At 41.3% G+C, this 16,531-nt stretch overlaps 1 protein-coding gene across 1 annotated transcript in view; it reads right to left on the bottom strand.

The window, feature by feature from the left end:
* SPTAN1 (spectrin, alpha, non-erythrocytic 1) overlaps positions 1-15,976 on the bottom strand; it is a 93,127-nt gene extending 77,151 nt beyond the window's left edge. Inside the window, exons 1-3 of the mRNA XM_006834837.1 lie at positions 15,848-15,976; positions 1,176-1,415; positions 162-287 (exon numbers count right to left, since the gene is read on the bottom strand). Coding sequence (XP_006834900.1) covers positions 162-287; positions 1,176-1,412 — 363 coding nt within the window. The 5' untranslated portion in view covers positions 1,413-1,415; positions 15,848-15,976. The remainder of the gene's footprint in view (positions 1-161; positions 288-1,175; positions 1,416-15,847) is intronic.
* Between the last annotated feature and the right edge of the window lie 555 nt (positions 15,977-16,531).

Raw genomic sequence — 16,531 nt, 5'->3', positions numbered from 1 at the left:
AACCGCTGACCTTAAGGTTCGCAGCCCGATTCGTAACCACTACGCTACCAGAGCTCCTTATAAATTCTTTTTAAGAAACTCAAATTGACATGCAAGATTTAATCCAAACTCTTTCACTAAACAGTTGAAAGTCATCTAACCAGGAACTTACTCATACTCACCCTTATGGTTTCAGATGCAAAATGCCCTTCTGAGATCATCAGGTTGCCGGTTTCATCCAGCTTAACAATGGCTCCTGAGTTGGCCTGCACTTCAGCTTCAAAGGCTTGGTGCTTCTGAAGCTTTCCCTGTTGGTGGAGCATGAAGTGAAACCATCAAATGCAATCCCACAGCACTCATCTTTGTTTCTCCCTACTTACTCCTCTTCCTAGTAAGAAGACACATCACTCATCACCCTATCTGTTCAATTACTCAAATACTGTGACTGCCTCTACACTGGTCCTCTGAAAGATCCACCACTGAAAATCAACTTATAAAAAGTAAGATGCTATAAAACATCCTACTTTTATTTTCTATCAGGTAATGATCTATGCAATCATATCAACAGTTTTCTTAGCATGTATGTAATGTTTACTCTTAAATAACCTGTCCACATTCACTCATGAGACATTTTCAGCTTGCTTTTGAAGCCACACTCTGATCTGCATATATTCCGTTTCTTAATATCTTCTTTTAGCCAAGTACTGAGCTGGGAAGGGGTCTAAGGGTTTTAGCTAAGTTAGTACTTATCATTTTCTGTTCTTAGACTATTTTGGTATGTTAAAGAACTAGCTACCAAAGCAGTTAAGCAAAAGTCATCAAATCCAAGAGGAAAGAAGTCTGTGTTTTTTGTTAAAAAAACACTTTATTGAAGTATACTATAAAATTTACTCTCTTTGAACATACAGTCAATGACTTTTAAAGGTTTTGCTTCTCGCAAGGCTTACTAATGAGTCTCTTAAAGGGGCTTTAACAAATCATAAATAAATTTTTGCCAACAACACTATTGTTAAGCATGGCCTTCTCAAAAACACATTCTAAAATATCAACCTAGACCTACCCTGAAAAATGCTTAAGGATCCTCAACCACTGGTTTAAATTATCCAGAGAAGATAAATAACTTTCTTTGCTGATTTTAGGGGACGGACATTTGTGTTCTCCAAAACTCAGCAGAAACTCAGGGCGATCAGACGCACCTGCAAGTTGGTTGGGTCTTTGTAATTCTCATCAGATGCAATCTGAAGTTTCTCCTGAATCCACTTCTCCAACTCCTCAGCATCTCTTTGGAAAAACTGGAATCGATAGGAATCTTCAAGCTTCTGGCGCCTAAGAGTTGAGAGCTCCTTGAAGCGGTGGTATCGGTCTAGGACCTGCTGGCGCCTCTCCTGGATGTCCTCTGCTGTTTCCAGCACTTTCACCCCACTTGGGTCCATTTTCTGAAAGACAGAATGCTCTGAGGTAAGTCCTCTAAGAATCAATATGCATCCAATGGAATCTTGCTGAAGACAAGAGAAATGATCAGATTTCCCTAGCAGACAAGTGAACAGAGAAAAGTAACCTTCTCTTAAGGATCCAACAATGAAGCCCAGGTCGAATTTCTTTGTAAAACATAGCTATCTACTCCATACATCTACCTACAGCGGATTGCCCCAAAGAATGTCTAACCAGTATAGCAATGAAACCAAAGAGAAAAATATAAATGAAGACTGGTTCACACTCTCAATTCTATTGAGGTTTTAAAAATTCAAAGGCAACACCAATTTTTTTAATTTAAAAATTGACAAGTCCATTCAAAAGCCCTTTTATCTGATCTCTGCATTTCACTATGTGGGAATTAGACAGACACCACACCTAGACAAAGTAAGTGGTTTCTCAGTTGTCTCCTAAATCTTCAGACTATGAGAGCCTGGACAATGAACAGGCTCAGTTTCATCCAAAAAGGCTACATTAAAAAAAAAAACAGGAGGGAGAGTGGGAATATAACCATAAATATATAAGGGTATAACAGGATATTTGTACATGGGTATTTATATTTGCTGTGACTTATTTGTGAATGTGGTAGAGCATGCAGGGAATAAAATGATGAAAAGTCCTTAGATATTTCAAAATCCTTGATGGAATGCTGGGCCTGGGGACACAAGTCCATAGTCTCAGGGGGACACCATAGTCAACTGGTATTAACCTAGTTCACAAAGACAATGTTCTATATCCTACTTTTGTGTGCAGTAACTGTGATCTTACAAACTCATGATCAGCCACATAAGGTTCAAATAACTGGTCTCTCCATGAGTAGAGGAGAGAACAGAGGTGAAAATGGAATATACTTAAAATCAGTTAGTCCAATGAACTAATAATGGAACACATAAATATTACTCTCCTAGACCCTGAGACCAGAAGAACCAGATGGTGCCCGGCTACCATTACCTACTGTTCTGAAAGGGATCACATCAAAAGGTCCTGGGCAGAGTGGGAGAAATTGTGGAACAAAACTCAAATTATTAAAAAATAAAAAGACTGGGCTTACTGGTTAGAGATACTGAAGGAACCAGAGATTGACCCTCAGTCTGGAACTGAACTCACCCTCCTGGTTCAATTTTCAGCCAAGTGGTAAAAAGGCATAAAGAAGGGACAACATTAATAAAGTAAGTTCAGCTTGAAATGGTTAAGCATTCAAGATCAAGAGGGCAACATTTACCTAAGGACTAAGTTCAGAAGGGTTGGGAAAGAAAGTGGAAAGGAAACAAAAGCACAGGCAGGAAGTGGGATAACTGATGTTACAGGGAGGGGATTGCAATCATTGAGATGCAATGAAGTATATGATTTGTTTAATGTAAAACTGATGATCTGCTCTGTAAACCTTCGCTCATTTCACAATTAAAAGTTAGTTAAAAAGCAATAAAAATGACAGAAGAATAATAAAAGAAAACCAAGGAGTACCATTAAAAAATAAAACAAAAAGCTCTGCTTTAGTCCGGTTATTTTGGAAAGCAAGGAAATGACATAAATTTAACATCAATTTCAATTTAACCACACATGCTAACCAGTCAGGTACGTTTCTGTTGTACTTTTTTTTTCTTCCTGTTGTACTTTTTAATTCAACTTTAAACACTCAGATTTCTGGGCAGTTTCACAAGATTTTAATGTCAGAGAAAACTTGACGTAGTTATCTGAGAAACTCAGAATTTGCTACCTGCTTTTATCAAGAATAAGTTACTTAATTCTCTAACCAACTGAAGAACACAAAATGATGTATGTACAAATGACAAAAAACTTCTAAATATCAGTTACATGTGACTTAACAAAAATCATTTTTCCTCTCTATGCCCCAATTTCCTAGGGATTAAAAATGTCAGAAAAAAGGAGATAGTCTCAAATCCCTTCTAACATGAAAATTACATTATACAGATAGGACTCTGAGATTTTTAAGAGAGCAGACCAAATAAACTTTATGGTCCCTTCCAGCTATTGTTCTACAATTGATAAGAAGTATGAAAATTGTGCTGTTGTACGGATTGAATTGGGTTTCCCCCAGAATATATGTATGTGTTAATTTGGCTAGACCATGATTCTCAGTATACACACTCCTCCATTTTGTGATCTGGTTAATTATTCCATGTGTTACAAATCCTAACTTCTATGATGTTAATGAGGCAGGATACAATCTACAGATTAGGTTGTATCTTGAGTCAATCTCTTTTTACATATAAAAGAGATTATTAAACTAGTGAGCAGTAATTGGAGGGACATGACTTGACCAATAAAGAGCCAAAAGCAAAGCCTAGGTCCCTACACTGAGAATCTCCTAGACCCAAGGGAAGATTGGAGATTTCCAAAGGGCATCAAACCACAGATGTTGAAATGAGACAAACCTTTTCCCAGAACCAATAGAGAGAGTGACTTTCCTTAGAGCTGGCACCCTGAATTTACATATTTAGCTTCTTACTTAAACTGTGTGAAAATTGTTTAAGTTATACATTTGATGTTGCGCTGTGGGTTAATGCACTGGTCTGCAAGGTCAGTTTGAACTATAGGTCGGTGGTTCAAGCTCACCAGTTGCTCGTTGGAAACCCTACAAAGGGTCACTATGAGTTGGAACTAACTCGACGTTACGTAACAACAACAACAAGCTATAGCAGTACTCGATAACAGAGATACCTGGATAACATTTGGGAGTTCTTTCCGTTATCCTGTTAGATTTTTCCAGCTAACAGAAAAGGATGAGGACTTAGAAATCAGTGAGTGCTCATTTACACTCAGCTGTAAGAAAAACACTGGTGAGACCTGGATGAGTCAGGGTTTCTAAGTCACATTCCAGCTCTGAAGGGGATTAAAGCAATTGGAGGGTGAGAAACCAATGTTTGCATCTGATCAACACTGAAGGCTACCATAAAGTGAAGGGTACATAAAGTGATTTTATTGTTGTTGTTGACTCCAAGGAGCGGCTGGTGAGCTTGAACCACTGACCTTGCAGTCCAGCACATTAACCCACAGCGCCATACCAGAACTTCAAGGTGACTTTAACTACAATTATTATCATTTCTTCCAAATTACTTTCCACATTATTAACTAGTTAGTTTTATTGCATTATTGTAATTTCACAAAGTTGTTTTTTTCAAACTCTGTATTGTGATTTGGGTGAAAGTTTATATAGAAAATTGCTGTTCATACAATAATTGATATATGTTTTTGCAGTCCACACAATGTAACAGCACTCTTCCCACTCCCTCCCAATGTTTACTGTTTTCACTTATCCTGTCCTATCCCTTCCTGCTTTGAGAGCTTTATCCATGGGTAAACGCTGCCCTTTTGACCTCCTATAGATGACTGTTCTAAGGGTGTCTAAGAGTCACAGTCTCTGGGGATCTATCATTCTCTATCGGACCAGTAAGTGTGGTCTTTATAATTTTTGAGTTTTGCTCCACACTTTTCTTCCCACTCTATCCAGGACCTGCTATTATAATCTCTTTCAGAGCAGTTGGTAGTGTTAGTCTTCTGGTGGTATAATGCTTTTGCGGCTGTAAATCTGCTGGAAGTCTCATCTTTCTCCCACAGAGTGGCTAGAGGGCTTGAAACACCAACCTTGTGCTTTGCAGTCCAGTGCATACCCTACAAAGCCAATGAACTTCCTTCTTCATTATAATTCCCTTTAAAAGTACTAATGCATTGCATAGGCTTCCTTTGCTTAAAATATCCGATTTCTTCTCTGCCTGGGCAACTACTATTTCTATTTCAATCCCCACCTATAAAACGAGTAAACTGCAGGATCTTGCCTCTTTACTAAATCGTACTTAATACTCCTTCTTTCCTCCTCCTCAGATTTAACCACACTCTCCTCTAGATTCACAGGAACACTTGTGTATAGGTCCCAATCTTTGTATCCCCAATTTCTTGCATACAGAGGTCATTCAGACATGTTAAAAAATGATCCGTGCAGATGCTGAGTGTTGCAGCTGCTATACAGCAGTCCTGAATTCATTTGTAAGGTGTGAGAAGAGAGCTCAATAATCTACCTAAGTTCATTTTCCGTATTATAAAACTGGAATTCCAGCCAAGTACAAGCTAGCTCAATTTGTGACAAGGATGGCAAACAAAAAATGTTCTGACTGAAGCTTACTCAATCGGGTGTCAACCCAATTTAAAAATCTGTATTACTGATCTTGTATTGATCACACTGCAGCAGATTCTGAGAAAGTAGCTGCTCTTTTCAACATGGTAGAATGGGACCTCAGAGAAAGAAAACTCAGGAAAGGACAATTTTGTATCATCAAGTAGACAGCTGTGTCTGAAAAAGTATCTTCTATTCTTAAATCAGGAGTCCTGGTGTGCCTCTGTGGGCTAATATGCTGGACTGCAAAATCAGTTTGAACCGCAAGGTTGGCAGTTCAAGGTCACCAGCTGCTCCATACAAAACCTAATACAGGGTCACTTGGGTCACACTTAACAACAACAACAACACATTTAAATTAGGCTAACTGACGGTCACTTTGAGAAACGAAATGTCTGATTAAAGCAGAGTCAATTCTGGTTTACACCAGGGTTTTTAAATGGATCCCCTGGTGAGAATTTATACTTCCACCCCAGATATGTTGAAGATATACTGAATCAGAATTCTGAATCAGAATCAGAATCGATAGTTAACAAGATCCCCAAGAAACACCTGGGGATTCATTAGATTCTGATTCAGTATATCTGGGGTAGAAAAGTAATCTTCATGTGATATATAACAACGCCTGTTACATATCACATCAAATTTCCTCCTACCCCATGTTACAGGCCCTGGCAGAATACATTGCCCAAGTTATGCTCAAAAAGCAAACTGTGCCAGGAATGTTCTCTTCTCATGGCTCAACAGTACAGTTTAGTATCATAAAGATTCCTCAAAGAGTACATAAAGCAGATACTTTGTATTCTGTAAAGTCTTTCTGAATCAGAATTCCTTATTCCCTCTATGCTCTTCTTATAAGACTGTCACATTCTATAATAATTATTGTTTTCTCCCTACCCTTCAGGGTAGACTCTTACTTGGATCAGCTCTTTGCACAGAATTCAGGACTGGCATATATTAGTCAATTATATCCTGAACTTGGAAATAAACTGCTATCACTTTATAAATAAGTCACTATGAGACACAAGGTCATCTAGTAAGCAAGTCCGCCATGGAGTCCTCGGTGACCCAGGATCCTCTGGCTCCCACACTAGTGATTCCTAACATGTTTAGAGCTGACGATATTTAATTCCTTTAACTGCATTTTTCATTCCCACATTGGAGGTGAAAAAAGAGTGAGGGGGACTCTAGACCCAGAGAGGGAGAGGGGTTGTGTGCTGATAACCAGGGGGCAGGCTTGCAGGGTGTACCCTTTGGTTGGTTCATGATGCATGGAGGGGACTGTAACCATGGCAATGTAATGATAACGATAGGATGAAAGTAAAGCTAATGTTCTCCCATGTAAACTATCACATAATTCATAATTAAACAGTTAAAAAAAAAAAAAAGAGTGAAGGGGAATACATTCATCATTAATGAAAAGATCATCAAAATTATTTTTATTAAGGTTGACTTATTTTAAATTAGTAAAGAATTAAGATTAAGAATCCTTTTCCTGAGAGCCCTAACTAGCCCTAAAAGCCTGCAGGGGGCGCCACTGCCACCATCAGTTATGCCAAAGCACGAGTTCTCCAAGGACATGACCTGTGAGGGTCATGTGGAAGGAAGGAATTCAATTTGACACTGACTTGCCCAACAGAGATTTGCATCGACTCTGGAGCACAATGTAGAAACTCTGCTGGAGACCTTGAAGAAAACAGGAAAAGTAATTTCCTATCTTGGCCCCAAGTAGTAGGGCCTGTGGCCCAGGGCAAGGAGGATGGACCAAAGAGGGCAGGATGGCTGATCCTCTCCTTTCCTCACTTCCAGGAAGACCTGGGGACCTGGCAGCCCTGTTCAGTAACTTCAGTAACGGGAGTTTTGGTGGAAAAGTCTCACTCACCCTGCTCCTCCCTAGCTTCCCTGCAATAAAGTCAAGCTGTTTTTATTGGGGGGGAGGGGGAAAATCCTTTTCCTTTGATTTCATCCTTGGGAAACAGTTAAGATGGGAAACAACAGGAAACTATGTCATATTTCCTTGCTTACAAACTTTTCTTATAAGCAAAGTTTCCAAGGAAAATAGTTATGCAGCAACTATTGTTGTTAAGTACTGTGGAGTCTATTCTGATTCACAGCGACCCTGTATAGGGTTTCTGAGGCTTTGAATCTTCCAGGAAGTAGAAAGCCTTTCTATCATGGAACGGACGGTGGGCTCGAACCATGGACCTTGCGGTTTGCAGTCCAGTGCTTATCGTATGAAGCCACCCTGCATACACATAAATTCCTAAAAGATGCCTAAATTTTTAGGATTAATGTGGCGGTCTATTCCACCTCAGGTCATAGGATTCACTACTTTTCTAATATTCTTTAACTACTACGAAAATCTCTTAATAACTCACATATTTAGAGCAGTCTTTGACAAAGAATAAAAAAAAAAATCCCCAGACAGTACTGCATACTCTCAGCCACTATCGCTGCTTGGGCCCAGCCTGCTGACTTGACCCTACCAATCCAGAGACACAATCCAGTGAGACACAATCCTGATGAAATGAACCAACCTAAAAGACCCTCTTTGTCACCCCAGTGAAGTAGAAGGAGTCAATTCTAATACCAAGTACTTGGTCAGGCAATAATGGACTTCTCTTTCCTGCAGTAGATCAGCTGACGTCAGTGGGTGGGCTCTCTGCCAAACCACAACTAGCTGTCTGTGGGGAGCTGGGCATCTGAAAGTCACCAGTGCTTTCCCACTGCTGTGAGCATTCAGAAGTTTCACTTGCATGGTTACAGGAGCTTCAGATATGGGTTAATCAAGAGTTTTCGCCTCTTAACGCAATAGGAAACTGTCTTGAGTTTAGCTACACAAATTCAGTTTCTTATTGCTCTTAAGGAGTCCTGGAATGGCGCTGTGGTTTAATACGCTGAACTGCAAGGTTGGTGTGAACTGCATGGTCGGCGGCTCAAGCTCACCAGCTGCTCTTTGGAAACGGGGTCACTGTGAGTTGTAACCAACCTGATGGCACTTAACAATAATATTTTTCTTAAAAAGATAATTTCCACAGACTATAGTGGTTACAAATCAGGCTGCAATCTTTAAGGTCAGCAATTTGAAACTATCAGCTGTTCCACAGGGGAAAGATGAGGCTTTCTGCTCCCATAAAGATTTATAGCCTTGGAAACCCTGTACAGGGTTGCTATGAGTCGGAACCGACTCCACCATCACAATGAAAACACAGGAAAATTTTTCATAAATATCCTCAAGAGCTATTACCACCCAAAGGTGCTATAATCTTTCACTCAAAACTATGACAAAATGACTGGAATTTCTTGGCTTGAGTATACCACTTCTTTTCTTGACTGTGGCTGCATCCTGCAAGAACCCCGCCCCTGCTCTGGCAACATGCAGCAGACTGATAAGGTCTACTCCACAGAGAAAGTTTCAGGCCTCTATAAATTCCCAGTCCTAAAACTCCTTTTGAGAGCTGAAGGAAGGAAGAAATTAGGAAATGTGTCATTACAAAAACAAAACAAAAAACCTCTTATTAGCTGGCTCTATCTATTCCAACTAACTGCCTACAAACTTCAAATCAGTGAAACGATTTTCTAGGAGTATGACCCACCAACTGCTTATCTCAAACCAGCAGATAAACTGTGATTTTGCCAATCAAGTCCATGTACCCGGAAAATGAAGGAGGAAAACAAAGTACTACCTGTATTCTCTATCGTTTAAGGGTAGTTTCCTCCATTTACAGTGACAAAAAAAAAAGTCATACTTTTGCAAATATTATTGGGGAAGAGTAAATATGCAGACTATTTATAAATGCTGCAATGCAGCCATCAAAATGTTGGCTGCATCATTCAGCAAGTAATGGGAATTGATGGGGGGGGGGGATAAAACAGCAATTACAACTATGTCATCTATTGTAATAAATAAAAAGGACTGTCAATGTTCTTATAATACTGCCAAACCACGGAAAGAGGAGTCTGAAGATAAGATTGTTGACTAGAAACTTCTAGTTTAATCTAAACTTTTAGCATGTGTACAAATGACTCCTTATATCCAACATAAATATACACATTATGAAACTGGATTTCTTCTGAAGAGACAGTTATCTGTCTTCTTGATAAATGTCCAAAAGGCAGTTGTTTGAGGCAGTTCTTATAGTTAGGGAATTTTAAAATGTCATAACCTAATCTACAGAAGCTATATGCCCCATTGTGTAAGGGAACAGATCTCTCCTTAGGAGGAGGGCAGTGCTGAGAATCACACTAAGTTAAGCAATACAATAGACTGCAGATACATTTTCAAACCAAAGGTCAAATTGCTTTAGACTCTACACACTTGGCATGTGCAGTGAATGGCTTAGACCTCCCTCATGCAGATCTTAAATAGAGTAGAATTCTGCAATTACAGTTTCTCTATGGAACCTCAGAAAAAAAAATTGTAGAGAAGATGGGAGAACTTTCTATTAAAAACAGAAGCATTGGGATTGTCATTCTTTCAGCTGGCTGAATAGACTAAAATATAAAAGGCATTCAAAATACTAACTAGCATATGAATTTCAATTTTCAGGCAGACATCAGATAAATGATTTTTCAAAGAAAGGCATTTTAGGGATTCACTAACGGTTAATGTACTGGACTGCAAAGTTGGTTTGAACCACAAGGTTGGCAGTTCAAGCTCATGAGAAACCCTACACAGGGTCACTACATGTAGGAATGGACACAAAGGCACTTAACAACAACAGAATGAATAGATCCTTTGGCTGTATGGAAAATTTCATAAACATCACCTAGAGCAAAAGGTCACAGAAATCAATCCGTCTTGTTTTTGTTGCTCAGCCAGAGCCCAAATATGCAGAACGACAATTCTATTTTTCCATGGCTTAGAAAGCCTGCCTATTACTAATACTCAGATTTGCAAGGTAAGAGAACTACATCCACAAATGTGGAAGGGCTCCCTCACCAGAAGAAACCTTCAAAGAAGTGGTTAGCACTCACAAAATTTTACACCAATTCTCAAATCAAACAAATGAATTCAAACCAGATTAGCTGCAGATTTTAGTGGCAGATCTAATAAGCACAGATGTAAATAATACATAAATTAAGACTTTTAATGCCATGAATAAAAACAACAAATGTTTTTAATCAAACCACATTCCAGTCAGGATTGTGGAGTCACATTTCAGCCTTCACATTGATTAATTCATTTCAACTCATTAGCATAATTCTGCAGAAATGAGCATGGACTTAGCTTTAAGAAAGCAAAAGATTCATACTGCACTGCCATTAAAATCCAGAAATGCAGAGTAACATTGAGCAAACTTCTGAATGTTTCCCAAACACTGTCTGGCTGCCACTTACCTTTTAACCTGTAAAATTCAGATGAAAGGTATTTAAGTGCAATGCACTGTTATTGTGATTCAAAGTAAGAAGTTTTTTGTTTTTTTTGCTTTGTTTTGTTTTTAATAAATCACTGGTCTGATTCATAAAAGGGTCTCCCTTGGATTTATCACCTAAGCACTGGACTGTGAGCCAAAAGGCCTGCAGTTCAAACCTATCATGGCAACCCTATACAGGGTGGCTGAGTTGGAACCGACTCAATGGCACTTAACAAAAAACAAATCAAAACACACACAAAAAATTTACCACACCCCTAGGTGGCTCCCATAGGATAAGCACTAGACTGCAAACTACAAGGTTTTCAGTTTGAGCCCACCAGTTGCTCCGCAGGAGAAAGATGAGGCTTTCTGTTCCCATAAAGATTTTTAAAACTTCTGAAACCCTATTTAGGGTCACTATGAGTCATAATATGGTTTCCAAAGCTGTAAATTTTTGTGGAAGCCGACTGCTACTTTTCTCTCCCGCAGAATGGCTGGTAGGTTCACCACCCACCTTTTGGTTAGCATCATAGTGCTTTAACCATAGCACAACCAGGATTTCTATTATCATCTATGCTGTTGTCAAGTACCGTTGAGTCAGTTCCGACTCATACCTGTATAGGGTTTCCGAGGATCAGCTGGTGAGTTTGAACTGCTGACCTTGCGGCCCAGCACATAATCCGCAGCGTCACACCACGACTCCTATGTCTCATTGTGGGATTATCAAAACATTAACTTTAACATTTAAAAAAACTTCTGAACACTCAAAAACTGTACACAAAACATTGTGTTTTTCGGTCTTGTTTCATTAACAAGAAAATTCAAGTCCTATTTTTTACAGGAGTGTGGAAAAAGAAATAAAACAATGGGATAAGAGACAAACCCAAGTTTACAAATGCCTAATTTTTATAAAAATGTCCCTTTTACATGTTTTCAGATCATTTTTTCTAAGTATCTAAAATAATCTACTTAGTCTCTAGGTCCTTAAGAACCAAGTAACCATCAATAAAACCCAGAAAACACTACATGCAAACACCAGTAGGATGATAAGAAATTACCAAATTCATGCCTTAGGAAAGAGGAAGGTAAAAAAAAAAACCAGGAGCTCTAGAAATTTTAGAGTAAATTTACTAAGACCTCTGCTCAAGTAATATTCCCCCCTCAAAAACATGAACACCTACATTAATCTGCTTAGCAGAAGTTCATGCAGAGAGGGGTTTCCCCCTTCTCTCTGGATTCAACCTCTTTTAACACAAATGTGTCTTCACTGCAAACCAGGCAAAACCAAGAGGGCAACACATTTCCTGCATGCTGGTCAAATACCTGGACTCTGCGTTTACGAAACGATGACAACATGACGGAGGAATGCGGAGTCTAAAGAGGGAGGGGGAAGGGCAAGATAACAAGCTTCTAAGGGCAAACTGGACATTTCAAAATGAAGAAAGCAGATTTTTAAAAATGAATACAGGTGAAAGTCCATTTTCAGATATTTTCTCATCATCCCCTTTCTCTTTGACAGCCCATACAATTTCTAATTCCTACCAGGGATCTATATTATAGACAGAGAACTATAGGTATAATGGTCTTAGTGGTTACTATCTATCTAGGTATGTAGCCCTGACCAAGTTACACCACACTTCTGAGCCTGTTTCCAAACTTTTCAAAGAAAGTTACAACATTGACATGGTGGTGGTGGTGGTGTGCTGTGGAGTTGGTTCTGACTCATAGGGTTTCTGAGGCTGTAAATCTTTACAGGAGCAGAAAACGTCCATCTTTCTCCTGCGGAACAGTTGGTTGTTTCGAACTGCTGACCATGAGATTAGCAGTCCAACTCAAAACCACTACACTACCAGAGCGCTTTGTTGTTGTTGTTAAGTGCCATCGAGTAGATCCCGACCCATAGCGACCCTGTACAGGGTTTCCAAGGAGCGGCTGGTGAGCTTGAACAGCTCTTCAGGGGTGAGTTAATTCAATGTTTGACCAAATACAGCAGGCTAATTTTTAAGTTGATAATTTTGTATGGCCCGTGAAAGATGTTATAAATTTTGGTAGAAAAAAAGGTTCCCCACCCCTGCTCTAAGGGAAGAAGATCCTTGTCTCCTTTTAACATACATATGTGGGTCTGGCATTTTATGGGCTGGCATCCCTTTGGAAATCTTCCATCAATTTTCCCCTAGGTCTAGGCGGTTCTCAGCTCCACAACTCCAGGCTCAAAGAAGAACTCCTCTCTGGCTCTTCTTTCTTGGTGGTAGTCAGGTCCCTCTCTGCTTATTTCTCTACCCTTTTATCTCTTTTAAGATAAAAGGTGATGCAAGTCACACTCTAAGGAAACTCCCCTTACATCATCAGATGGAGTCTAAGACCTGAGTCAAGGTGTTGTATCCCACTGTAATCCCCTTACAAGTGATTGGCTGATCACATCATGCTGCTGGTGGTGGTTGTGTGCCAGAGAGTCGGTTCTGACTCAGCAACCCTGTATAAATCTTTGTGGGACGAGAAAGCCTCATCTTTCTCCCTAGGAGCAACAGATAGATTCTAACACTGATAAAACTTTTTAAAAAACTTTCCAGGCCCACGTGCTGACGATTAAGAACTCTAGAACTAATCAGTAACAACAATATACCATAAATTCATGCTATCATCAGAAACAAGAAAGAACTCAAGCCACAAATATCTGGGTCTAGTTTGAGGTAAATTTCTTTATAAAATATGAGGGAGTTTCAAAAAGTTTGTCGAAAAATGGAATTAAAAGGAAATGGAATTTTTCCATGAACATTCTGAAGCTGTACTATTTCCTATTAGAAACTAGTTTAAAAGAAATATGCAAAAAAGGCGAGAAAGGGAGGTAAAGGTTCACCATCACAGCTGCTCCAGTCAACTGACCCCAAGTGATCAGCTATGCAGTCCTCTGCATTCCTGGAGTCAGCACTTGCCATCAGGGCCTGGAATTCTACTGTACTTGGCCAGCCACAGCTGATGTGCTGCAAGCAGACTGGAGTATCTAACAAGCAGAGTCCTCGCATAGCTCACGAAGGATTGATTACAAAGGCAAACAGCCCTGTGTCACTGTCCTTAGAGCATGTTTGGAATGACAGGACTGTGGTGAACTATTCTTGAAATCCAGTTCTGATCTGCAGTAGCCCCTCCCTTTGGAGTGAAGGTAGGTAGGAAAAGAGAAAATGAGGGCCCAGGGAACCAAAGACTTAAAATTACTCTCCCCACCTAAACCTCTTCATCACATTAGAGCTTTTGACATATCAGATTTCTCCAATTATTATATTACTACAAAACACACTGCGTCAAGACAAAAGCATTATCAGAGAAATAGTTACTAAACTGATGGTTTACACCTGTCCAGTGCAGAGCAACTCTCCTGTCTCTATCTCAGTCCCTGGTTAACAGCTAACATACTTTGAGGGTCCCTTTGAGTAATTATTGGCCCAGTTACTAAAAAAGGATTATTGTTAATTTCCTGCACAGAGGCACTTCTTACTGCAGCACATTTTTAAACTTTAACGTCAATGTGACCTTTCAAAATCTAAGCTATTAACTGCAGTAAAACAAAACACTCTAAGGAGCTGGATTTTTGGCTCAATGGCTGAGTGTTCCCACTGCTATTCTTAAGATTTTCTGTTCCTTGGCTGCAAGACACCCCCACCCTTCCATCTTGATACATTCTGTTTTACTTAAGTCCAATTGCTATGACAACGCAATTTCTCAACACATAAAAATACTTCATATGGCCTCTCTTCCATTCTTCCCTAACAGCCGTGATTGTAACATTTAAAAAAAAAACCTATGATGAAGGCAGAACAAAGGACTTACATATTTTAGCATCTATTATCTAAAAGAGATTTGACAAGGAGTTGCAGCAGTTCTAACTATTTTCTGGGCTACTCAGCCTTCATTTAAAATATATAATCAATCTTAATTTTAACAAATCCCTTACTGAAAATAGATTTAGTCCGATGCACTAAAGAGACCTCTAAGAGCAAATTCCTTTGAGGAGCATCTAATTGAAGTCTCAGGATCGGCGTTCAAACAAAAGACTGCTCTACCATTCGACACTGGCCTGGTTGTACAATTTTTAACAAATAATATACTGTAGTCGAGTCAGAAAGACCCGATTTCAAAAAAAAACCCTTTAAAACTATTAAGTGATTAGATGTCAGTAGTCTACAAAGCAAACGCTGATCTACCTATTATTTACAAGTCAGTTACAAATGGCGAGGAAACAAATGTTTATTATAAGGAAAGAAAACGAGAAGGCACATCTCGGACTTTCCGCGTCTAGAGAAGAGGGCCATGAATCGCCACACACGATAAAATTAAGGTAAAAGAGCTCTATGCTTTGAGCTCTATCTCTTCAAGGGTTGGGCCGGCATTGCTGCTGAACCTCAGCCTGGTGGTGATTTGGGGAAATGAGCTGCAAGAGCCGCTCCTCACCTAGGGAAGGGCCCGGGGGCGGCGGGGAGCAAACCGAGAGGAGAGGGGGATGGTGCAGATCCCAATGAGGGAGCCCCCACCCCACCTGCGGCAGCCGGATGGGGCAGGGCGGGGCAGCAGTCAGGCTGGGGCGAGGGGACGGGAGGGACCTGGCGGCCTCTTCCTGCCCACTCCCACCCCCACTCCTGCCTCAGTCAATGACATTCCAGTCGCCGGCGCCAGGGCTCGGCTAGGAGGCTCCCCACCGTAGCCCACGCACCACAAAGCCGGTCGCAACCGGCTCGCTGGGCTCCTCACCCAACTGGAGGGATCTGAGAGGCCCAACAGGCTCACCTGTCCGCACTCCGGCCCCGCCCCAGGGGCGGCCCCACTCGCCCCTTCCCCGAGGCCCGGCTCTCCTACTAGGGGTCGGCTACCCTCGGGTCCCGCTTCCGCCCTGAGCTCCCCGCACCTCTCTCACCAGCTCCTGGTAGGTGAAGGGAGTAGGTGCGTCGGGCTGAAGGGTGCTGAGGGAATCGATGCGGCTTTGCGACCTCCTTTTCTCTCCGTTCGCTCCGCAGCGGGTAGGGGCGGTGCGTGCCCTGCCTCTTATATAGGCGGCCAAGCGCGTTCCGGCGGCGAGCGGGCACGAGCAAAGGGGAAGCGCCCTAGCACAACGCCTCGGGCGGGGGAGAGCGTCTGCGGAGCAAAGGGGGCGGAGCTAGTGCGGACTTGCTGCTCCGTCGCTTGGCGGAAAGGGCCGAATGCTACCGGAAGAAGCCGAAGTGGCGATGCGGAGGAAAGAGGCGAGGGAGAGGGACGCAAAAGGATGGGGAAATAGGGCGTGTGCAAACGGTGGGGCTTGATGGTGCAGTGGAGTCATTGCCTCCGCCCCATCGGGCGGAAAAGCTCCAGCCGCACCTCCCTCCCAGCAGCACAGATTCTCCAATCTTACTCCTCCCCGCCCTGCAGAGAATCTTCTGCACCCCACCCCTCCCCTCCTCCCCTGGGAGCCCTTCCAGGACTGCAGCGAAAGGCGGGGCAGGGACCTTCGCTGCAGTTTGGCTAGGGATGCTGCGCCCTGCTGAAAAAACGCCCAGTCCCAAAGGGTGAAATCACCCCTATTCTTCTTTTCCTACCCAATTTCCCTAGGACAATACTGGTG

This window comes from Chrysochloris asiatica, unplaced genomic scaffold (assembly GCF_000296735.1).
Source record: "Chrysochloris asiatica unplaced genomic scaffold, ChrAsi1.0 scaffold00014, whole genome shotgun sequence".
Taxonomy (NCBI): Eukaryota; Metazoa; Chordata; class Mammalia; order Afrosoricida; family Chrysochloridae; genus Chrysochloris; species Chrysochloris asiatica.
Note: the sequence above shows the minus strand (reverse complement) of the source record. Positions and strands in the feature narration are given on the sequence as shown.